Here is a 25,433-nt window from a genome sequence, read left to right on the forward strand (position 1 = left end):
TAGATACTTGTTATTGGAAGGAGATGAGGAAGGGAAGAAGTTGGTGGCTAGGTTCCGTTGTGGAAACGAGGAGAGAGCTAACAGATACTGGATGGCCGATGAGGAGGGGTGGTGTAGGCTATGCAGGGAGGAATGGGAAACGTTGGAACATATGTTGAATGGGTGCAGTGAGTTGAGGGAGGAGGAGTTGGACCGAGGGCAGATCTTAGGAGAGGGGAAACGATGGATGAGAATGGTTGTGGGGGTAAGGAGACAAAGGGAAGGATGAGGGGATGATTGGGCCGAGGAGCCGAGGGTATGGAAATGGAGGAAGAGGGTAGAGAGTGAAAATAATATACTAATAATATATATATTAGAATGTATTAAGGGGATAAAAATTGTAAATATTAAAAACAATAAAACGCTTATTAATTACTTCTGAGAACAAAGGTGCAAGAGAGCAATATTGTTAAGAATAAAATTTGTTACAACCTTTGTTCAGAAAGTTTTTTTGTAATATGATTCGTTTCCCCAGTGCTACCATTAATAATTTGTAGAACAACGCAATTTATCAAATTCTCATATTTTTGTATTTTTCTCGATATCTACGCATCTGAGAGCAAAACTGGAAGAGAGCAATATTGTTAAGAATACAATTTGCTACAACATTTGTTCCAAAAGTTTTTTTGTAATATGATCCGTTTCCAGACTTCTACCATTAACAATTTGTGGAACAACGAAATTCTTCAAATTTGCATATTCTTGTATTTTTCTGGATATCTATGCATCTTAGAGCAAAAATTCCAGAGGACAATATTGTTAAGAATAAAATTTGCTACAACTTTTGTTCCAAAGTTATTTTTGTAATCTGATCCGTTTCCCTAATGCTATCATTAATAACTTGTAAAACAATGAAATTCATCAAATTTGCATATTCTCGTATTTTTCTCGATATCTATGCCTGTGAGAACAAAAATGCAAGAGAGCAATATTGTTAAGAATAAAATTTGCTATAACTTCTGTCCTATAAGTTTTTTTGTAATACGATCCTTTTTGTTTGTCATTGACTTACTTAATCTGGAAAGGAGAGTTTTGTGAGCAGAATGAGGAAACAGCTATATGTTTATGGGAAGCTAGAACAGTCTCAATTTATCTGTCGAAGACGATCAGGAACAATCAAAGATGTCAAGGAAACCAAGTACAAATTTTTCATTTAAAATATAATACAAATTTAGTCAACCAATTTATCAAATTTTTGTATTTTTAGTTCAAAACATTTTTTTTAAATAAATTCCAAGAACAAACTTATTATCCACCTCACTGAATATTTTGGGTCATTGTCGTGGAATTAAAGTGGTTATTCAAATACGTTTCACGAAGGTGAACAACATTTCCTACAAGAATCTTAACGATGCATAACACGCGATTGACAATAATTTTAAGTAGATTAAGAATCAATATGAATCATTACACTTTTAATTACTGGGAAAAGATTTTAATCAATGCATTGTTGGTTCAGAGTTCAAGGACGAACTGAACTGGTTCAAAACATTTTATTTTTCATTTTAAAATCCAGTTTACAATTTTATTTACAATGGAGATGACCAAGTCGTTGGTTCTTCTCAGTTTATTCTTCACCAATTACGTTTTGTGCAATTTGAACGAAAAATTCACTTGGTCCAAACTAAGTTATAAACCGATTTTTAAACAGTTAAATCGATTTAATCGTGGTGTTAATTCGTTTTTATTTCCTGAGGATTATGACGAAGAAGTAATTCCGAGTTATTTTAGTAATGATCCCTTTGTTTATCGTAAGTTTAATTTCTGTTTTTATTTTTTTTTAATTTATTGTTTTATTTAGAAAAGAACATTCCGATTGGAGCTAACCGTTGGAAGGACAAATTGTTTATAACCGTGCCTAGACGACAATTTGGAATTCCTTCGACGTTAAATTACATCGATTACAACTCGGCTAATCGCCACAATGAACCGTTAATCCCATATCCTGAATTACAAATAAATACTCTTACTTCTCTGCCGGGTAAAGAGAATTTCGTGTCTGTTTATAGGATTGCTGTGGATTCTTGTGATCGCTTATGGATGGTTGATACAGGAATTATAGAAGTTCCAGGTAAATAGAATCAAGGATTTTTAATTACAAGATTTATTTGGTGCTTTTAGGAAATAGAACCACCTTAAAAACACAACGATTAATCATAATGGATCTAAACGCAGAAAAAATCCTAAAAATTTATCCTTTTCCTGATTCAGTTTTAACAAAAAAAACAACACTAACAATGGTTGTTGTTGATGTAACAAAACAAACATGTAACGATGCTTACGCTTATTTTCCCGATTTGGCCGGATACGGTTTGGTGGTTTACAGCTTAAAAAAGAATAAATCTTGGAGGGTTCATCACAACTTCTTCAATTTAGAACCAACAGCCGGGGATTTAAACATTGCAGGGTTACAATTTCAATGGACCGATGGGATTTTTAGTATAGCTTTAAGCGACGTCGAACCCGATGGATTTAGAACCGCGTTTTTCCATTCTTTGATGGGAAATAACCTTTATAAAGTCTCAACGAAAGATTTGCGCGATGAAAACGCTTTGAAACGATACACCCAAAATAGTAGTTTTAAATTGGTTGGGAATAAAGGGAAGAATAGTCACTCTTCGGCTTCGGATTTGCACAAAAAATCGGGTGTTTTATTTTTTGGGTTGGTGAATCAAAACGCGGTGGGTTGTTGGAACATAAATAAACCGTTTAAGAAAGATAACCTTGGTATTGTTCACAAAGATGATAAAAAAATGATTTATCCCTCCGATTTAAAAGTTGTTGATGATGATTTAATCGTTTTAACTAACGCTATGCCCGTTTTTGTCTATTCTAAACTCAATTACGACCAAATTAATTTTAGAGTTTGGGTTGGAAACGTTTATGAAGTCATAAAAGGAACTCCATGCGAATAAATAATCATAATAATTTATTTTCTAAGAAACTCGATGTAACCTTTAACTTTGTGGTTTATCAGAAATAAAATGAATTGTTTTTTCTCATCTCTAATCGTGCGCTTAACAAGAAAATTAGATGCAAATTACCATTTTCCAATTCCCGTTTTTTATTTTTAATCACAAAAAAATCTATAAATTAAACACAACGAATTTTGATCTCATCAGAACTAAAACAACAATTAAATCAAACAAAATCTTAAGAATCAATCACTTGGCGAGATTCGCAGACCTCAAGGGCAAAAGTTTCTCTTAAGCCTTTAAAATCAAAAAGTGTCGATCAACTTCGTTCAGTCGACTCGTGAATTGCGCAACAACAACTTGCACGCACGAAATGTTTATTAGATTATCAAGTTTATTGAGTGTATTATTCTTAATTTTTTTTGTATCTTCCGTGGAAAGTGCTGGGTTAAATGAAGAGTTTTCGTGGAGTAGGATTAGTTACCCCCCGGAAACGCAGTCGAGATTTTGGCGTCCCGATTCTTATGGTGGTCGAAGAAGACCGGCTTCAAGACCAGGATATGGATCAAATTCCGATACTTTAATCTTTCCAGATCAACCAATTCTTTCGTCAACAAGACCAAGCAGTACTACGACGACTCCAAGAACCATTCCCGTCCCGGATGATCCGTTAAGTATTGAATATATTTATGGTGAGTTAAAAAAGTGATTATTTTGCTTGAATGGATTATTGCATAAGATTTTATAATTAGATAGTTACACGAAATCGCGAGAACGAATAGGAATGCTTAAATCAACAATTTTATGTTATTTTTTTAATATACAAAGGTTAAATGAATAACGATTTTTTATCTTTGTTTTTAAACATGCAAAAAAAATGTTTCTAAAAGGTTTCTATTTAAATCGTTAAATCATTTAAAAACAACTGTTAATGTTTATAAGTTTTAACGTTTTGTTCTCGAAAAATATTCCCATTTCATGAATTCGTTGTATTTTGAAAATTGTTAATGGTAACACTCAGGAAACGGATCATATTACAAATATTGTAGCAAATTTTATTGTTAACAATATTGCCCTCTTGCATTTTTGCTCTCAGGTGCATAGATATCAATAAAAATACAAGAATGTGAAAATTTGATGAATTTTGTTGTTCCATAAATAAAGTTAATATAAAGTTTATATTACAAAAAAAATTTCGAACAGAAGGTGTAGCAAATTTTATTCTTAACAATATTGCTCTCTTGTACTTTTCCTCTAAGATACATAGATATCGAGAAAAATATGAAAATTTGATGAATTTCGTTGTTCCACAAATTGTTAATGGTGGAATTCTGGAAACGGGTCATATTACAAAAAAACTTTTAGAACAAAACTTGTAACAAATTTTATTCTTAATAACATTGCTCTATTGTACTTTTATTCTTGGAGCCATAGATATCGAGAAAAATACGAGAATATGAAAATTTGATGAATTTCGTTGTTCCACAAATTGTTAATGGTGGAATTCTGGAAACGGATCATATTACAAAAAAACTTTTGGAACAAAACTTGTAACAAATTTTATTCTTAATAACATTGCTCTCTTGTACTTTTATTCTTTGAGCCATAGATATCGAGAAAAATATAAAAACATGAAAATTTGATGAATTTCGTTGTACCATAAAATGTTAATGGTGGAATTCTGGAAACGGATCATATTACCAAAAAACTTTTGGAACAAAAGTTGTAGTAAATTTTATTCTTAATAACATTGCTCTCTTTCACTTTTATTCTTTGAGCCATAGATATCGAGAAAAATATGAAAACATGAAAATTTGATGAATTTCGTTGTTCCACAAATTGTTAATGGTGGAATTCTGGAAACGGATCATATTACAAAAAAACTTTTGGAACAAAAGTTGTAGCAAATTTTATTCTTAATAACATTGTTCTCTTATACTTTTCCTCTCAGATGCATAGATATCGAGAAAAATATGAAAATTTGATGAATTTGATGAATTTCGTTGTTCCACAAATTGGTAATGGTGGAATTCTGGAAACGGATCATATTACAAAAAAACGTTTGGAACAAAAGTTGTAGCAAATTTTATTCTTAATAACATTGCTCTCTTGCACTTTTATTCTTTGAGCTATAGATATCGAGAAAAATATAAAAACATGAAAATTTTATGAATTTCGTTGTACCATAAAATGTTAATGGTGGAATTCTGGAAACGGATCATATTACAAAAAAACTTTTGGAACAAAACTTGTAACAAATTTTATTCTTAATAACATTGCTCTCTTGCACTTTTATTTTTTGAGCCATAGATATCGAGAAAAATATGAAAATATGAAAATTTGATGAATTTCGTTGTTCCACAAATTGTTAATGGTAGGAGCCTGGAAACGGATCATATTACAAAAAACTTTTGGAACAAAAGTTGGAGCAAATTTTATTCTTAATAACATTGCTCTCTTGCAGTTTTGTTCTTTGAGCCAAAGATATCGAGAAAAATATGAAAATATAAAAATTTGATGAATTTCGTTGTTCCACAAATTGTCAATGGTGGAATTCTGGAAACGGATCATATTACAAACAAACTTTTGGAACAAAAGCTGTAGCAAATTTTATTCTTAATAATATTGTTCTCTTGCACTTTTATTCTTTGAGCCATAGATATCGAGAAAAATATGAAAATTTGATGAATTTCGTTGTTCCATAAATTGTTAATGGTAAAAGTCTGGAAACGGATCATATTACAAAAAAACTTTTGGAACAAAACTTGTAACAAATTTTATTCTTAATAATATTGCTCTCTTGCACTTTTATTCTTTGAGCTATAGATATCGAGAAAAATATGAAAAAATGAAAATTTGATGAATTTCGTTGTTCCATAAATTGTTAATGGTAAAAGTCTGGAAACGGATCATATTACAAAAAAACTTTTGGAACAAAAGTTGTAGCCAATTTTATTCTTAATAACATTGCTCTCTTGTACTTTTATTCTTTGAGCCATAGATATAGAGAAAAATATAAGAACATGAAAATTTGATGAATTTCGTTGTTCCACAAATTGTTAATGGTGGAATTCTGGAAACGGATCATATTACAAAAAAACTTTTGGAACAAAAGTTGTAGCAAATTTTATTCTTAATAACATTGGTCTCTTGCACTTTTATTCTTTGAGCTATAGATATCGAGAAAAATATAAAAACATGAAAATTTGATGAATTTCGTTGTTTCACAAATTGTTAATGGTGGAATTCTGGAAACGGATCATATTACAAAAAAACGTTTGGAACAAAAGTTGTAGCAAATTTTATTCTTAATAATATTGCTCTCTTGCACTTTTATTCTTTGAGCTATAGATATCGAGAAAAATATAAAAACATGAAAATTTGATGAATTTCGTTGTACCATAAAATGTTAATGGTGGAATTCTGGAAACGGATCATATTACAAAAAAACTTTTGGAACAAAAGTTGTAGCAAATTTTATTCTTAATAACATTGCTCTCTTGTGCTTTTATTCTTTGAGCCATAGATATCGAGAAAAATATAAAAACATGAAAATTTGATGAATTTCGTTGTTCCACAAATTGTTAATGGTGGAATTCTGGAAACGGATCATATTACAAAAAAACTTTTGGAACAAAAGTTGTAGCAAATTTTATTCTTAATAACATTGGTCTCTTGCACTTTTATTCTTTGACCCATAGATATCGAGAAAAATATGAAAATATGAAAATTTGATGAATTTCGTTGTTCCACAAATTGTTAATGGTGCAATTCTGGAAACGGATCATATTACAAAAAAACTTTTGGAACAAAAGTTGTAGCAAATTTTATTCTTAACAATATTGGTCTATAGCACTTTTATTCTTTGAGCCATAGATATCAAGAAAAATATGAAAACAAGAAAATTTGATGAATTTCGTTGTTCCACAAATTATTAATGGTAGAAGTCTGGAAACGGATTATATTACAAAAAAACTTTTGGAACAAAAGTTGTAGCAAATTTTATTCTTAATAACATTGCTCTCTTGCACTTTTATTCTTTGAGCCATAGATATCAAGAAAAATATGTAAACATAAAAATTTGATGGATTTCGTTGTTCCACAAATTGTCAATGGTGGAATTCTGGAAACGGATCATATTACAAAAAAACTTTTGGAACAAAAGTTGTAGCAAATTTTATTCTTAACAATATTGGTCTATAGCACTTTTATTCTTTGAGCCATAGATATCAAGAAAAATATGAAAACATGAAAATTTGATGGATTTCGTTGTTCCACAAATTGTCAATGGTGGAATTCTGGAAACGGATCATATTACAAAAAAACTTTTGGAACAAAAGTTGTAGTAAATTTTATTCTTAATAACATTGCTCTCTTGTACTTTTATTCTTTGAGCCATAGATATCGAGAAAAATATAAAAACATGAAAATTTGATGAATTTCGTTGTACCATAAAATTTTAATGGTGGAATTCTGGAAACGGATCATATTACAAAAAAACTTTTGGAACAAAAGTTGTAGCAAATTTTATTCTTAATAACATTGCTCTCTTGTACCTTTATTCTTTGAGCCATAAATATCGAGAAAAATATAAAAACATGAAAATTTTATGAATTTCGTTGTACCATAAAATGTTAATGGTGGAATTCTGGAAACGGGTCATATTACAAAAAAACTTTTGGAACAAAACTTGTAGCAAATTTTATTCTTAATAACATTGCTCTCTTGCACTTTTATTCTTCGAACCATAGATATCGAGAAAAATATAAAAACATGAAAATTTGATGAATTTCGTTGTTCCACAAATTGTTAATGGTGGAATTCTGGAAACGGATCATATTACAAAAAAACTTTTGGAACAAAAGTTGTAGCAAATTTTATTCTTAATAACATTGCTCTCTTGTGCTTTTATTCTTTGAGCCATAGATATCGAGAAAAATATAAAAACATGAAAATTTGATGTATTTCATTGTACCATAAAATGTTAATGGTGGAATTCTGGAAACGGATCATATTACAAAAAAACCTTTGGAACAAAAGTTGTAGCAAATTTTATTCTTAATAACATTGCTCTCTTGCACTTTTCTTCTTTGAGCCATAGATATCGAGAAAAATATGAAAACATGAAAATTTGATGAATTTCGTTGTTCCACAAATTGTCAATGGTGGAATTCTGGAAACGGATCATATTCCAAAAACAGTTTTGGAACAAAAGTTGTAGCAAATTTTATTCTTAATAACATTTCTCTCTTGCACTTTTATTCTTTGAGCCATAGATATCGAGAAAAATATGAAAATTTGATGAATTTCGTTGTTCCATAAAATGCTAATGGTAGAAATCTGGAAACGGATCATATTACAAAAAAAATTTTGGAATAAAACTTGTAACAAATTCTTAATAACATTGCTCTCTTGCACTTTTATTCTTTGAGCCATAGATATCGAGAAAAATATAAAAACATGAAAATTTGATGAATTTCGTTGTACCATAAAATTTTAATGGTGGAATTCTGGAAACGGATCATATTACAAAAAAACTTTTGGAACAAAAGTTGTAGCAAATTTTATTCTTAATAACATTGCTCTCTTGTACCTTTATTCTTTGAGCCATAAATATCGAGAAAAATATAAAAACATGAAAATTTTATGAATTTCGTTGTACCATAAAATGTTAATGGTGGAATTCTGGAAACGGGTCATATTACAAAAAAACTTTTGGAACAAAACTTGTAGCAAATTTTATTCTTAATAACATTGCTCTCTTGCACTTTTATTCTTCGAACCATAGATATCGAGAAAAATATAAAAACATGAAAATTTGATGAATTTCGTTGTTCCACAAATTGTTAATGGTGGAATTCTGGAAACGGATCATATTACAAAAAAACTTTTGGAACAAAAGTTGTAGCAAATTTTATTCTTAATAACATTGCTCTCTTGTGCTTTTATTCTTTGAGCCATAGATATCGAGAAAAATATAAAAACATGAAAATTTGATGTATTTCATTGTACCATAAAATGTTAATGGTGGAATTCTGGAAACGGATCATATTACAAAAAAACCTTTGGAACAAAAGTTGTAGCAAATTTTATTCTTAATAACATTGCTCTCTTGCACTTTTCTTCTTTGAGCCATAGATATCGAGAAAAATATGAAAACATGAAAATTTGATGAATTTCGTTGTTCCACAAATTGTCAATGGTGGAATTCTGGAAACGGATCATATTCCAAAAACAGTTTTGGAACAAAAGTTGTAGCAAATTTTATTCTTAATAACATTTCTCTCTTGCACTTTTATTCTTTGAGCCATAGATATCGAGAAAAATATGAAAATTTGATGAATTTCGTTGTTCCATAAAATGCTAATGGTAGAAATCTGGAAACGGATCATATTACAAAAAAAATTTTGGAATAAAACTTGTAACAAATTCTTAATAACATTGCTCTCTTGCACTTTTATTCTTTGACCCATAGATATCGAGAAAAATACGAGAATACGAAATTTCTTTTGATTCTTCTAATTTTTCATTTAGAAGAAAACTGGATCATTGAAGATGACGTAATAGTCTAATAATAATTGTTTTTATTTTCAGAAAATAATATTCCAATGGGTGCAAATCGTTGGAAAGATAAACTTTTCATAACAATTCCTCGAAGAAGATCTGGAGTACCATCAACTTTGAATTACGTTTCAATGCAAAGTACTCAAAGAGAAAATCTACCTGTAATTCCCTACCCTGATCAACAAACGAATCTTTTAAACGTCCAACCAGGTCAAGAACATTTAGTTTCCGTGTATAGAGTGGCAGTTGATCCGTGCGATAGATTATGGATGGTGGACACCGGAATCATTGAAACTTTAGGATCTCCAACGAGCATTCAACCACAAAGAATCGTCATCATCGATTTAAACACAGACAAAATTATCCATACTTATAATTTTAAAGATTCCGATTTAACTCCGGCGACAGTTTTAGCAATGACTGTCGTTGATGTTACCCCGGATAAGTGTCAAGATGCCTACGCGTATTTCCCGGATTTAGCTGGGTACGGATTAATCGTGTATAGTTTGAAAAGAAACGATTCTTGGAGGGTGAGACACAACTATTTTTATTTGGAACCATTGGCTGGAGATTTTAATATTGGGGGAATTCCGTTTCAATGGAACGATGGCGTTTTTAGCGTCGCTTTAAGTAACGTTAAACCCGATGGATTTAGAGATTGCATTTTCCATTCGATGGCAGGAACCAATTTGTATTCAGTTTCGACTAAGATTTTAAGAAACGAAACCGCCGCTACAAGATCATACCATGAAGATGATTTTAAGGTTAATAATTTACCATTAATCATTTATTAATTAATTAAATGATTTTGATTTTTTAGGTTTTGGGAGATCGAGGTCCTAATTCGCAAACTTCCGCTTCAGATTTGCATAAACCAACGGGAACTTTATTCTTAGCTTTGGTGAATCAAAACGCGGTTGGTTGTTATAATATAAATAAACCTTTCGATAAAAGAAATTTTGGAATCGTTCAAAAAAACGATAACACGATGATTTATCCCTCTGATTTAAAGATTTATAAGGATGATTTGATCGTTTTAACGAATACGATGCCCGTTTTTCTTTATTCGCACTTAAATTACGATCAAATTAATTTTAGGGTGTGGATGAAAAATGTTCATGAAGCTGTGAAAGGGACTGTTTGTGAAAATTCTTGATTTTAATGAATTTTGTGCGATTATTTAAGTTGAAATATAACTTTAGTGTAGTATCTTGTCCACAATATGTTAAATAATACGTTTTATTTTAATAATAACTATAATAATAGATGAATTAACGAAGGATCGTACAACAACTTTTGATTGATTGATTATAATAATAATAATAATAATAATGATGATTTTATGGCAACACACTCTTTTTTTATGTCGTGTTATGCCCCCCTTCCCATAAAGTAAAATATAGAGGAAAATATAAGAATATGACAAAAAATACCAAAAAATGTTAATGGCAGAACTCGGAAACGGATCATATTACAAGAAAATTTTTTAAACAAATCTTGTAGCAAATTTTATTCTTAACAACATTGCTTTCTTACATATTTGCTCTCAGATGCTTAACTATCGAGAAAAATACGAAAATATGAAAACTTGTTGAATGCTGGTGTTGAGGTTAAATTAATAAAAATTTTATGGATTCGTATCTCAAGAACGAATTGAGATATTAACATGAAACATAAAGCATTTTAAAGCAAATCTAATCAATATTTAATGTGTTGAAAATCGTTTTTTTATTTCTACAAATTTTGACGTGATGATTTTTTTAGTTTACCTCTACGTATCAATTTACAAATTATTTAAGTGATAATCTTAATAAAATCATATCTCTAAAAGTAAGTGAGATATCAAGTTGAAATAAACACCATTTTATCACAAATTTAACGTAGTTTTAACGTACAAAAAATAATTCCGTCGTTCTCATAATTATAGGTGATACGATTTTTTAATTCAACCATGTTGGCATTGAGGTTAAATTGATAAAAATTTTATTTATGGCTTCGTATCTCAAGAACGAATTGAGATATTAATATAAAATAAAAAACATTTTATCACAAATTTAATGTAATTTTAACGTACCAAAAATAATTGCTTCGTTCCCATAATTATGGGTGATACGATTTTTTAATTCAACCATGTGGGGTATTGAGGTTAAATGAATAAACATTTTGTTTATGGCTTCGTATCTCAAGAACGAATTGAGATATTAATATAAAATAAAAAGCATTTTATCACAAATTTAATGTAGTTTTAACGCACAAAAGATAATTCCTTCGTTCTCATAATTATAGGTGATACGATTTTTTAATTCAACCATGTGGGGTATTGAGGTTAAATGAATAAACATTTTGTTTATGGCTTCGTATCTCAAGAACGAATTGAGATATTAATATAAAATAAACAGCATTTTATCACAAATTTAATGTAGTTTTAACGTACAAAAAATAATTCCTTCTTTCCCGTAATTATAGGTGATACGATTTTTTAATTCAACCTTGTGGGGTATTGAGGTTAAATTAATAAAAATTTTGTTTGTGGCTTTGTATCTCAAGAACGAATTGAGATATTAACATGAAACTTAAAACATTTTAAAGCAAATTTAATCAATATTTAACGTGTTGAAAATCGTTTCTTTATTTCTACAAATTTTGACGTGATAATTTTTTTAGATCATCTCTACATATCAATTTACAGATTATTTAAGTGATAATCTTAATAAAATCATATCTCTAAAAGTAAGTGAGATATCAAGTTGAAATAAACACCATTTTATCACAAATTTAATGTAGTTTTAACGTACAAAAAATAATTTCTTCGTTCTCATAATTATAGGTGATACGATTTTTTAATTCAACCATGTGGGTTATTGAGGTTAAATTGATAAAAATGTTATTTATGGCTTCGTATCTCAAGAACGAATTGAGATATTAATATAAAATAAAAAGCATTTTATCACAAATTTAATGTAGTTTTAACGTACAAAAAATAATTCCTTCGTTCCCATAATTATAGGTGATACGATTTTTTAATTCAACCATATGGGGTATTGAGGTTAAATTAATAAAAATTTTATTTATGGCTTCGTATCTCAAAAACGAATTGAGATATTAACATGAAACATAAAGCATTTTAAAGCAAATCTAATCAATATTTAATGTGTTGAAAATCGTTTTTTTATTTCTACAAATTTTGACGTGATGATTTTTTTAGTTCACCTCTACATATCAATTTATAGATTATTTAAGTGATAATCTTAATAAAATCATATCTCTAAAAGTAAGTGAGATGTCAAGTTGAAATAAACACCATTTTATCACAAATTTAATGTAGCTTTAACATACAAAAAATAATTACTTCGTTCCCATAATTATAGGTGATACAATTTTTTAATTCAACCATGTGGGGTATTGAGGTTAAATTGATAAAAATTTTATTTATGGCTTCGTATTTCAAGAACGAATTGAGATATTAATATAAAATAAAAAGCATTTTATCACAAATTTAATGTAGTTTTAACGTACAGAAAATAATTCCTTCGTTCTCATAATTATAGGTGATACGATTTTTTAATTCAACCATGTGGGGTATTGAGGTTAAATTGATAAAAATTTTATTTATGGCTTCGTATCTCAAGAACGAATTGAGATATTAACATGAAACATAAAGCATTTTAAAGCAAATCTAATCAATATTTAATGTGTTGAAAATCGTTTTTTTATTTCTACAAATTTTGACGTGATGATTTTTTTAGTTCACCTCTACGTATCAATTTACAGATTATTTAAGTGATAATCTTAATAAAATCATATCTCTAAAAGTAAGTGAGATATCAAGTTGAAATAAACACCATTTTATCACAAATTTAATGTAGTTTTAACGTACCAAAAATAATTGCTTCGTTCCCATAATTATGGGTGATACGATTTTTTAATTCAACCATGTGGGGTATTGAGGTTAAATGAATAAACATTTTGTTTATGGCTTCGTATCTCAAGAACGAATTGAGATATTAATATAAAATAAAAAGCATTTCATCACAAATTTAATGTAGTTTTAACGTACAAAAAATAGTTCCTTCGTTCTCATAATTATAGGTGATACGATTTTTTAATTCAACCATGTGGGGTATTGAGGTTAAATTAATAAAAATTTTGTTTGTGGCTTTGTATCTCAAGAACGAATCGAGATATTAACATGAAACATAAAGAATTTTAAAGCAAATTTAATCAATATTTAATGTATTGAAAATCGTTTCTTTAATTCTACAAATTTTGACGTGATGATTTTTTTAGTTTACCTCTACGTATCAATTTACAAATTATTGAAGTGATAATGTTAATAAAATCATATCTCTAAAAGTAAGTGAGATATCAAGTTGAAATAAACACCATTTTATCACAAATTTAATGTAGTTTTAACGTACAGAAAATAATTCCTTCGTTCTCATAATTATAGGTGATACGATTTTTTAATTCAACCATGTGGGGTATTGAGGTTAAATGAATAAACATTTCGTTTATGGCTTCGTATCTCAAGAACGAATTGAGATATTAATATAAAATAAAAAGCATTTTATCACAAATTTAATGTAGTTTTAACGCACAAAAGATAATTCCTTCGTTCTCATAATTATAGGTGATACGATTTTTTAATTCAACCATGTGGGGTATTGAGGTTAAATTGATAAAAATTTTATTTATGGCTTCGTATCTCAAGAACGAATTGAGATATTAACATGAAACATAAAGCATTTTAAAGCAAATCTAATCAATATTTAATGTGTTGAAAATCGTTTTTTTATTTCTACAAATTTTGACGTGATGATTTTTTTAGTTCACCTCTACATATCAATTTATAGATTATTTAAGTGATAATCTTAATAAAATCATATCTCTAAAAGTAAGTGAGATGTCAAGTTGAAATAAACACCATTTTATCACAAATTTAATGTAGTTTTAACATACAAAAAATAATTACTTCGTTCCCATAATTATAGGTGATACAATTTTTTAATTCAACCATGTGGGGTATTGAGGTTAAATTGATAAAAATTTTATTTATGGCTTCGTATCTTAAGAACGAATTGAGATATTAATATAAAATAAACAGCATTTTATCACAAATTTAATGTAGTTTTAACGTACAAAAAATAATTCCTTCGTTCTCATAATTATAGGTGATACGATTTTTTAATTCAACCATGTGGGGTATTGAGGTTAAATTAATAAAAATTTTATTTATGGCTTCGTATCTCAAGAACGAATTGAGATATTAACATGAAACATAAAGCATTTTAAAGCAAATTTAATCAATATTTAATGTGTTGAAAATCGTTTTTTTATTTCTACAAATTTTGACGTGATGATTTTTTTAGTTCACCTCTACCTATCAATTTACAGATTATTTAAGTGATAATCTTAATAAAATCATATCTCTAAAAGTAAGTGAGATATCAAGTTGAAATAAACACCATTTTATCACAAATTTAATGTAGTTTTAACGTACAAAAAATAATTCCTTCGTTCTCATAATTATAGGTGATATAATTTTTTAATTCAGCCTTGTGGGGTATCGAGATTAAATTAATAAAGTTTTATTTATGGATTCGTATCTCAAGAACGAATTGAGATATTAACATGAAACATAAAGCATTTTATAGCAAATTTAAAGTAGTTTTAACGTACGAAAAATTATTTCTTCGTTCCCACAATTATAGATGCCGCATTAGATTAGATTGATAAGAGCGATAATATCGAAATAACAATGTACTTGTAATGGTCGCGTGAATTTGTGGATTTATCAAAGTCACAAGTCATATCAGTAAGTATAAACGTGTATCAAATAGAAAGGTGTCCAAATCATGCCTGTAATCGTTTATTACTCATTCCACATATTAAAAAGTAATTTTTTCTTAGCGAATACCGATAACGGTTTGTTTTCGTCATAACGTTTCTGTTATATAAATTAGACGGTGGCCTTGATGTGTTTAGTGTTCTGCCAAAATCACAATCGTTAAGGTAAGATTTGTTGTTGTTAATATTTTTTATTCATCTCCTTTTCTTTTAGATGGCACTTTTAGAAACTTTAATAGGAATAATCGCAATCATCACATTGATTTATTTCTATTTCCAACAATCATTTAAACATTGGGATAAATTGAACGTAACCTCAGTTAAACCAACATTCCCCTTTGGCAGTATAGGTTACAAAGATGTTAAAAAAGGTTTATACGCTGGTGTAAGAAAATGTTACCTAGAACTAAAATCGAAAAAGGTTAAATACGGAGGTGCTTATCTAGGACCAAACCCGATTTTAATACCGATGGATATCGATCTTATTAAGACGATTTTAACGAAGGATTTCCAATCTTTTGCTAGTCACGGAACGGAAATTGAAGCGGTCGATCCGATTTTAGCGCATCTCTTCAATTTAAGCGGGCAAGAATGGAAAGATATGCGGGTTAAATTAACCCCAACTTTTACATCGGGAAAAATGAAAATGATGTTTAACACTTTGTTGGATTGTGGTCATCAATTGGAGAATTTTTTGGATGAAACTTACAAACAAAATAAACCGTTCGATGTTAAAGAGATCATGGCTTGTTTCACAACTGATATTATCGGCTCTTGTGCTTTCGGTGTAGAATGCAATTCGTTTCAAAATCCCGATGCTGAGTTTCGAAAAAATGGGCGAAAATTATTCACCCCATCGGTCATAACATTCTTTAGAAGATTAGTCGGACAAGTTTTCCCAACAATCAAAAAAACATTAAAAATAAACAGTATTGATCCCTCGGTAAGAATGTTCTTCATGGACGCAGTTAAAAACTTAGTTAATTACCGCGAGCAAAACAACGTCACAAGAAACGATTTTATGCAAATCTTACTCAACATGAAAGCAAAAGCCCAACAAGAAGGAAGCGAAGGGTTCACGATGGAACAACTCACAGCCCAATCCCTAATCTTCTTCATCGCCGGTTTCGAAACTTCCTCAACAACGATGAGCTTTTGTATGTACGAATTAGCGTATAACCAAGAGGTTCAAGATCGCGTTAGAGCCGAAATGAACGAAGTCTTAGAACGACACGACAATAAAATAAGTTACGACGCAATCATGGAAATGAAATATTTAGATCAAGTTTTACAAGAAACCTTGCGAAAATATCCCCCCACTCCGATTTTACCAAGAACTTGCACTAAAGATTACAAATTCGAGGATGGTGTTGAAATCAAAAAAGGTACAAGCGTGTTTATTAACATTTTTAGCATGCACAGAGATGAAGATTATTTTTCTGATCCGGAGAAATTCGATCCGGATCGATTTTCCGATGAGAATAAAGACAAGATTAAACCGTTCAGTTATATTCCGTTCGGGGAAGGACCAAGAATTTGTATTGGTAAATCTCATCGTTCAAATTAATTAATCAAATAATTAATTGTTAAATATGAATTTTAGGTTTACGATTTGGATTGATGCAAGCTAAAGTCGGATTAACTCTTCTTTTGAAGAATTATAAGTTGCATCCGCAAGAAAATATCAAATATCCTATGGATTTTGACCCAAAAGCTCTCGTTTTATCGTTTAAAGGAAAAATTTTATTAAAGGCTGAAAAAGTTTAATTTGAAATCGTACTAAATTAGTAGAGATTATATAGAAAAAGATTCATATTGGCGATGCTTTGTCGTAATAAAAACTTTGTTAGGAAGTTAATACACTGCGAGTTAATTATTTCGTTGTTTTACAACTTATAATATATTATAAAAAAACTATTAAAACAAAACTTGTAGCAAATTTTTATTTTGCATATAAAATATCATGAATATCGTTGTTTTTTTGCAAGTGGTTAAGGTTAACAATGGGGAATTGGAGCATATTACAAAAAAACTCTTGTAACAAAAATTGTAGCAAATTCTAGTACTAACAATATTGCTCTCTCTCTCTCAAATACATAGACAGCAGGAAAAATATGAAAATATGATGGATTCTGTTGTTCTACATATTGTTAGTGGTAGCACTCGGGAAATAGAACATATTACAACAAAACTTTTAGAACAAAAGTTGTAACAAATGCTATTGTTAATAATATTGTTCGATTGCACCTTTGCTCTCACAATCAGATGCATAAATATAGAGTAAAATAAGAATATATGAAAATTTGATGAATTTAGTTGTTTTACAAGTGTTACAAAAAACATTTAATACAAAAATTGTAGTAAATTTTATTGTTAACAATATTGCCCTCTTGCACTTCAGCTCTCAGGTGCATAGATATCGATAAAAATGCGAAAACAGGAAAATGTGATGAATTTCGTTGTTTTGCAACCAGTTAATGGTAATACTCGGTATTCAGTGAATGTTATAAAAAAGCTTTTAGAACAAAAGTTGTTGCAAATTTTATTGTTAACAATATTGCTCTCTTGTATTTTTGCTCTCAGATTCATAGACTCGATAAAAATATAAAAATTTGATAAATTTAGTTGTTTTGCAACTACTTAATGATAACACTCGGGAATCAGTGAATGTTATACAAAAGCTTTTAGAACAAAAGTTGTTGCAAATTTAGTTCTTAACAATATTGCTCTCTTTGCCTTTTGCTCTCATATGCATAGATATTGAGAAAATTACGAAAACACGAGAATTTGATGAATTTCGTTGTTTTGCAAATAGTTAATGATAACACTCGGGAATCAGTAAATGTTATACAAAAGCTTTCAGAACAAAAGTTGTTGCAAATTTAGTTCTTAACAATATTGCTCTCTTTGCCTTTTGCTCTCATAAGCATAGATATTGAGAAAATTACGAAAACACGAGAATTTGATGAATTTCGTTGTTTTGCAAATAGTTAATGATAACACTCGGGAATCAGTGAATGTTATAAAAAAGCTTTTAGAATAAAAGTTGTTGCAAATTTTATTGTTAACAATATTGCTCTCTTGTATTTTTGCTCTCAGATTCATAGACTCGATAAAAATATGAAAATTTGATGAATTTTGTTGTTTTGCAACTAGTTAATGATAACACTCAGGAATCAGTGAATGTTATAAAAAAGCTTTTAGAACAAAAGTTGTTGCAAATTTAGTTCTTAACAATATTGCTCTCTTTGCCGTTTGCTCTCAGATGCATAGATATCGAGAAAATTACGAAAACACGGGAATTTGATGAATTTCGTTGTTTTGCAAATAGTTAATGATAACACTCGGGAATCAGTGAATGTTATAAAAAAGCTTTTAGAACAAAAGTTGTAGCAAATTTTATTGTTAACAATATTGCTCTCTTGTATGTTTGCTCTCAGATTCATAGACTCGATAAAAAAATGAAAATTTGATGAATTTTGTTATTTTGCAACTAATTAATGATAACACTCGGGAATCAGTGAATGTTATAAAAAAGCTTTTAGAACAAAAGTTGTAGCAAATTTTATTGTTAATAATATTGCTCTCTTGCAGTTTTGCTCTCAGATGCATACATATCGAGAAAATTACGCAAACACGAGAATTTGATGAATTTCCTTGTTTTGCAAATAGTTAATGATAACACTCGGGAATAAGTAAATGTTATAAAAAAGCTTTTAGAACAAAAGTTGTTGCAAATTTTATTGTTAATAATATTGCTCTCTTGCAGTTTTGCTCTCAGATGCATAGACTCGATAAAAATATGAAAATTTGATGAATTTTGTTGTTTTGCAACTAGGTAATGATAACACTCGAGAATCAGTGAATGTTATAAAAAAGCTTTTAGAACAAAAGTTGTTGCAAATTTTATTCATAACAATATTGCTCTCTTGCACTTTTGCTCTAAGATGCACAGATACCGAGAAAATTACGAAAACACGAAAATTTGATGAATTTCCTTGTTTTGCAACTAGTTAATGATAACACTCGGGAATCAGTGAATGTTATAAAAAAGCTTTTAGAACAAAAGGTGTTGCAAATTTAGTTCTTAACAATATTGCTCTCTTGCACTTTTGCTCTCAGATGCATAGATATTGAGAAAATTACGAAAACACGAGAATGTGATGAATTTCGTTGTTTTGCAAATAGTTAATGATAACACTCAGGAATCAGTAAATGTTATAAAAAAGCTTTTAGAACAAAAGTTATTGCAAATTTAGTTCTTAACAATATTGCTCTCTTGCACTTTTGCTCTCAGATGCATAGATATTGAGAAAATTACGAAAACACGAGAATTTGATGAATTTCGTTGTTTTGCAAATAGTTAATGATAACACTCGGAAATCAGTGAATGTTATACAAAAGCTTTTAGAACAAAAGTTGTTGCAAATTTAGTTCTTAACAATATTGCTCTCTTGCACTTTTGCTCTCAGATGCATAGATATTGTGAAAATTACGAAAACACGAGAATTTGAAGAATTTCGTTGTTTTGCAAATAGTTAATGATAACACTCGGGAATCAGTGAATGTTATAAAAAAGCTTTTAGAATAAAAGTTGTTGCAAATTTTATTGTTAACAATATTGCTCTCTTGTATTTTTGCTCTCAGATTCATAGACTCGATAAAAATATGAAAATTTGATGAATTTTGTTGTTTTGCAACTAGTTAATGATAACACTCAGGAATCAGTGAATGTTATAAAAAAGCTTTTAGAACAAAAGTTGTAGCAAATTTTATTGTTAATAATATTGCTCTCTTGCAGTTTTGCTCTCAGATGCATACATATCGAGAAAATTACGCAAACACGAGAATTTGATGAATTTCCTTGTTTTGCAAATAGTTAATGATAACACTCGGGAATAAGTAAATGTTATAAAAAAGCTTTTAGAACAAAAGTTGTTGCAAATTTTAGTGTTAATAATATTGCTCTCTTGCAGTTTTGCTCTCAGATGCATAGACTCGATAAAAATATGAAAATTTGATGAATTTTGTTGTTTTGCAACTAGGTAATGATAACACTCGAGAATCAGTGAATGTTATAAAAAAGCTTTTAGAACAAAAGTTGTTGCAAATTTTATTCACAACAATATTGCTCTCTTGCACTTTTGCTCTAAGATGCACAGATACCGAGAAAATTACGAAAACACGAAAATTTGATGAATTTCCTTGTTTTGCAACTAGTTAATGATAACACTCGGGAATCAGTGAATGTTATAAAAAAGCTTTTAGAACAAAAGGTGTTGCAAATTTAGTTCTTAACAATATTGCTCTCTTGCACTTTTGCTCTCAGATGCATAGATATTGAGAAAATTACGAAAACACGAGAATGTGATGAATTTCGTTGTTTTGCAAATAGTTAATGATAACACTCAGGAATCAGTAAATGTTATAAAAAAGCTTTTAGAACAAAAGTTATTGCAAATTTAGTTCTTAACAATATTGCTCTCTTGCACTTTTGCTCTCAGATGCATAGATATTGAGAAAATTACGAAAACACGAGAATTTGATGAATTTCGTTGTTTTGCAAATAGTTAATGATAACACTCGGAAATCAGTGAATGTTATACAAAAGCTTTTAGAACAAAAGTTGTTGCAAATTTAGTTCTTAACAATATTGCTCTCTTGCACTTTTGCTCTCAGATGCATAGATATTGTGAAAATTACGAAAACACGAGAATTTGAAGAATTTCGTTGTTTTGCAAATAGTTAATGATAACACTCGGGAATCAGTGAATGTTATAAAAAAGCTTTTAGAATAAAAGTTGTTGCAAATTTTATTGTTAACAATATTGCTCTCTTGTATTTTTGCTCTCAGATTCATAGACTCGATAAAAATATGAAAATTTGATGAATTTTGTTGTTTTGCAACTAGTTAATGATAACACTCAGGAATCAGTGAATGTTATAAAAAAGCTTTTAGAACAAAAGTTGTAGCAAATTTTATTGTTAATAATATTGCTCTCTTGCAGTTTTGCTCTCAGATGCATACATATCGAGAAAATTACGCAAACACGAGAATTTGATGAATTTCCTTGTTTTGCAAATAGTTAATGATAACACTCGGGAATAAGTAAATGTTATAAAAAAGGTTTTAGAACAAAAGTTGTTGCAAATTTTAGTGTTAATAATATTGCTCTCTTGCAGTTTTGCTCTCAGATGCATAGACTCGATAAAAATATGAAAATTTGATGAATTTTGTTGTTTTGCAACTAGTTAATGATAACACTCGGGAATCAGTGAATGTTATACAAAAGCTTTTAGAACAAAAGTTGTTGCAAATTTAGTTCTTAACAATATTGCTTTCTTTGCCGTTTGCTCTCAGATGCATAGATATCGAGAAAATTACGAAAACACGAGAATTTAATGAATTTCGTTGTTTTGCAAATAGTTAATGATAACACTCGGGAATCAGTGAATGTTATAAAAAAGCTTTTAGAACAAAAGTTGTTCCAAATTTAGTTCTTAACAATATTGCTCTCTTTGCCTTTTGCTCTCAGATGCATAGATACCGAGAAAATTACGAAAACACGAAAATTTGATGAATTTCGTTGTTTTGCAAATAGTTAATGATAACACTCGGGAATCAGTGAATGTTATAAAAAAGCTTTTAGAACAAAAGTTGTAGCAAATTTTATTGTTAACAATATTGCTCTCTTGTATGTTTGCTCTCAGATTCATAGACTCGATAAAAAAATGAAAATTTGATGAATTTTGTTGTTTTGCAACTAATTAATGATAACACTCGGGAATCAGTGAATGTTATAAAAAAGCTTTTAGAACAAAAGTTGTTGCAAATTTTATTGTTAACAATATTGCTCTCTTGCACTTTTGCTCTTAGATTCATAGATATCGAGAGAAATATGAAAATTTGATGAATTTCATTTATTTACATGTTGTTAATAGTAACACTCGTTAATCAGAGTATGTTATAGAAGCACATTTAGAACAAAAGTTGTAGCAAATTTTATTCTTAACAATATTGCTCTCTTGCACTTTTGCTCTCAGATTCATAGATATCGATAAAAATATGTATTTGATGAATTTCGTTGATTTAAAAATTATCAATAAACAACAAAATTTTTAAAACAACGGCTCGTTTTATCTACGAAAGTAACTATTTTTCATATGATTAGCATAATTTAATGTAATAACAAATTGAAAATATTCCGCTTTCTTGCTTAATAAATATTTTCTATATTCATTACTTATCTTGAATCCCAACTCATCCTGACAAATCACTTTCTCTCGTTTTGAAGCAATAACACCCAATAATATCTTGTCATTGTATATAAAAAGCAATCTGGTTGCTCTCTTTTTGTAAATAAGCGTTGTACAGGGAATTTTAATTGTATTGAATCGTAATTAATATTTTTCGGTGTTACTGATCTTTATTTATAGTTGATAACCAGCAAGAAAAGCAGAAACCAGCAGAAAAGAGGTTGTTCCTATAATTTATAACATTTTTTTTTTCGATTCATTGATATTAGAGTGGTTAATTTTACGTAACATTTCAATTACACCTATAATTTAATAAATAATTCGTGTTTAACATGATATTTCAGTTATCTTAAGGTTTAATGCAAAATATTTACATTAATAAAATTATTTTAATAATAGCAACAATCCATCGCGATTTATTTGTTTATATATCGTTTAGAGCGATATAATATTCAAAACTTAAAGTCATCTAATTAAGAAATCGCGTGTTAATCCAACTACCAACGTAGTTATTATGCTATAATATTAAGAGTCATGCAAGTCATGTAGAAATTAGACGTTACGTTTTTTATCATTAATTTTCGGGTGGGATTTTAAATAAATACCGAGGCAAAATCAAATTTAATCATTCTAGATTTCGAGTTAAATCAAAAAAGTTAAAATGGAAGTCTTTATATTTGCGTTATTAACATTAACCTCTTTGGTTTATTATTATTACAAAAAATCGTTTCAATATTGGGAGAAAAAAGGAGTTGCCCAAATCAAACCAAGTTTTCCATTCGGAAACATCGAGAACCCAATGACAAGTAAAGGAGGAACCGTAATGAATTTGGCAGACTTGCACAAACAATTTAAAGCTAAAGGAGAAAAAATCGGTGGGATTTACGCCGGGGCCACCCCAATGCTTCTCATCGTCGACCCAGAATGGGTAAAAAACATCGTAAGTAAAGATTTTAATTACTTTAATAGCCACGCTGCTGTTTTCGACGAAAAAGATGAGCCGTTAGAAGCGCATCTTTTCAATTTAGAAGGCGCGAGGTGGAAAGATATGAGAGTTAAAATGACCCCAACTTTTACCTCGGGAAAAATGAAAATGATGTTCGACATTTTATTAGTATGCGGAAATCAACTCGAAGAATTCATCGATTCCACCAAAAAAGATTTAGATATAAAAGAAATTTTAGCCTGCTTCACCACCGACGTAATCGGATCTTGCGCTTTCGGACTTGAATGTAACAGCTTTAAAAACCCCAACGCTGAATTTAGAAGTCATGGAAGAAAATTATTCGAATCTAGCCTCAAATTTCGATTAAGAAACGTCCTCACGATGATCTCTCCAACACTTGTAAAAAGTTTAAAACTTCATTTCACCGATAAATGTTCGTCGAAATTTTTCCGGGGTGTTGTAAAAGATACTTTTGAATATAGGAAATCTAAAAATGTTACGCGAAACGATTTTATGCAACTTTTAATCAACATGGAACAAACTGCCAAAGAAAATAACAAGTCTACATACTCCATAGATGAAATGGCCGCCCAAGCTTTCGTTTTCTTTTTGGCTGGATTTGAGACGTCTTCGACCACGATGACTTTTTGTTTATACGAGTTAGCCCATCATCAAGATATTCAAGATAAGCTTCGAAAAGAAATTAATGAAACCATTAAAAAGCACGGTGGAAAATTAACTTACGATGCGATTATGGATATGAAATACATGGAGCAAGTGATTAATGAAACTTTAAGAATGTATCCACCAGTTCATACTCTCCCAAGACTTTGCACTCAAACTTACACACTTCCGAATGGATCGACCATCGAAAAAGGTACAAATGTGTTTATAAGTTTAATAGGTTTGCAAAGAGATGAGGAATATTTCCCCGAACCGAATAAATTCAACCCGGATCGGTTTTCTGATGAAAATAGACGAAATATCACTCCGTATACTTTCCTTCCATTCGGGGAAGGACCAAGAATTTGTATTGGTAAGTCTTAATATTAACTGAAATTTAATTTATAAATATTAACTAAAACATTTTTAGGTCTACGTTTTGGAATGATGCAAACTAAAGTTGGATTAAGTTTAATTTTGAAAAATTACAAAGTATCTCCTCATGAATCTCTTAGTTATCCCATGGAGTTTGATAATCAATCTGTTATTTTATCGTCAAAAGGAAAAATTATGCTCAAACATGAAAGAGTGTAATTAAATGTTATCCAGTATATTATTGGGTTAATTAATACATTATATTGTTATTGTTACATTATAATTGGTTAATAAATGAAAAAATCTTCTAAATAATTGTTTAAAACACTAAACTTTGGTAACCTACCCAGAGAATTCAAGCAAACTCGCGTAAGAGTGACAGATTCATCCTATTATTATCAGTAACATAGAAATTACTTGAAAGGTTCATCTACAACAGAATCTGGTAGAGAGTGCTGACAGATTTTTGCTGCATTGTTGGCTGTCTACGACAGTGTATTGATTTGCTAAATAATATGTAGTATTATATCAAAGATATGTCAGAAACAACATCTAAAAAGTACGGCTACGCCGATGACTGGGTTCTTGCAAAAAGATATAGAGAACATAGATCTTCAAAGATATCTTGAACCAAACTAGACAACCAAACAAAATCCTCTAAGTCGAATAATTTTCGTAAGCTCAAACGTTTGACTAGGTTCCATATGCAATGTGCCTTGGTGGAATAAGGACCTTGAAAACCAGCGAGTCATGGTTAGAAGACTATATAATAAAGTCAGGAATTCCAAATTCGAGCAAACATGGGATGTCTATAGAAAAGCCCTAAC

General features: G+C 29.6%; 3 protein-coding genes across 4 annotated transcripts; all 3 read left to right on the plus strand.

Moving 5' to 3' along the window:
- Positions 1 to 1,399: 1,399 nt before the first annotated feature.
- LOC111421906 (uncharacterized) lies at positions 1,400 to 10,867 on the plus strand. The gene is made up of 6 exons (XM_071199379.1): positions 1,400 to 1,790; positions 1,841 to 2,110; positions 2,161 to 2,952; positions 3,251 to 3,646; positions 9,549 to 10,282; positions 10,339 to 10,867. Exons 1-6 carry the CDS (start codon positions 1,574 to 1,576, stop codon positions 10,672 to 10,674), a joined length of 2,745 nt encoding a protein of 914 aa, XP_071055480.1. The 5' UTR covers positions 1,400 to 1,573; the 3' UTR covers positions 10,675 to 10,867.
- A 4,357-nt stretch (positions 10,868 to 15,224) lies between these two features.
- On the plus strand, positions 15,225 to 17,324 carry LOC111421910 (cytochrome P450 6a2-like). Of its 2 annotated transcripts, XM_023055107.2 has the most exons (4): positions 15,225 to 15,333; positions 15,429 to 15,530; positions 15,580 to 16,909; positions 16,969 to 17,324. In XM_023055107.2, exons 3-4 carry the CDS (start codon positions 15,580 to 15,582, stop codon positions 17,130 to 17,132), a joined length of 1,494 nt encoding a protein of 497 aa, XP_022910875.2. In that variant the 5' UTR covers positions 15,225 to 15,333; positions 15,429 to 15,530; the 3' UTR covers positions 17,133 to 17,324. The 2 variants fall into 2 exon arrangements, with proteins under 2 accessions (XP_022910875.2, XP_071055552.1); XM_071199451.1 differs by lacking the exon at positions 15,225 to 15,333 and having other exon boundaries at positions 15,360 to 15,530.
- A 5,675-nt stretch (positions 17,325 to 22,999) lies between these two features.
- LOC111421911 (probable cytochrome P450 6a20) lies at positions 23,000 to 24,889 on the plus strand. The gene is made up of 2 exons (XM_023055109.2): positions 23,000 to 24,604; positions 24,662 to 24,889. The coding sequence occupies exons 1-2, from the start codon at positions 23,284 to 23,286 to the stop codon at positions 24,823 to 24,825; spliced, it is 1,485 nt and encodes a 494-aa protein (XP_022910877.2). The 5' UTR covers positions 23,000 to 23,283; the 3' UTR covers positions 24,826 to 24,889.
- Positions 24,890 to 25,433: the final 544 nt, after the last annotated feature.

This window comes from Onthophagus taurus, chromosome 10, assembly GCF_036711975.1.
Source record: "Onthophagus taurus isolate NC chromosome 10, IU_Otau_3.0, whole genome shotgun sequence".
In the NCBI taxonomy this organism is placed as follows: Eukaryota; Metazoa; Arthropoda; class Insecta; order Coleoptera; family Scarabaeidae; genus Onthophagus; species Onthophagus taurus.

Coding starts and splice junctions, on each gene's coding strand:
- LOC111421906 (XM_071199379.1), top strand. CDS start 1,574: ATGGAGATGACCAAGTCGTTGGTTCTTCTCAGTTTATTCTTCACCAAT. Junction 2,111..2,160: donor AGGAATTATAGAAGTTCCAG/GTAAATAGAATC, acceptor TGGTGCTTTTAG/GAAATAGAACCACCTTAAAA. Junction 10,283..10,338: donor ACCATGAAGATGATTTTAAG/GTTAATAATTTA, acceptor TTGATTTTTTAG/GTTTTGGGAGATCGAGGTCC.
- LOC111421910 (XM_023055107.2), top strand. CDS start 15,580: ATGGCACTTTTAGAAACTTTAATAGGAATAATCGCAATCATCACATTG. Junction 16,910..16,968: donor AGGACCAAGAATTTGTATTG/GTAAATCTCATC, acceptor TATGAATTTTAG/GTTTACGATTTGGATTGATG.
- LOC111421911 (XM_023055109.2), top strand. CDS start 23,284: ATGGAAGTCTTTATATTTGCGTTATTAACATTAACCTCTTTGGTTTAT. Junction 24,605..24,661: donor AGGACCAAGAATTTGTATTG/GTAAGTCTTAAT, acceptor AAACATTTTTAG/GTCTACGTTTTGGAATGATG.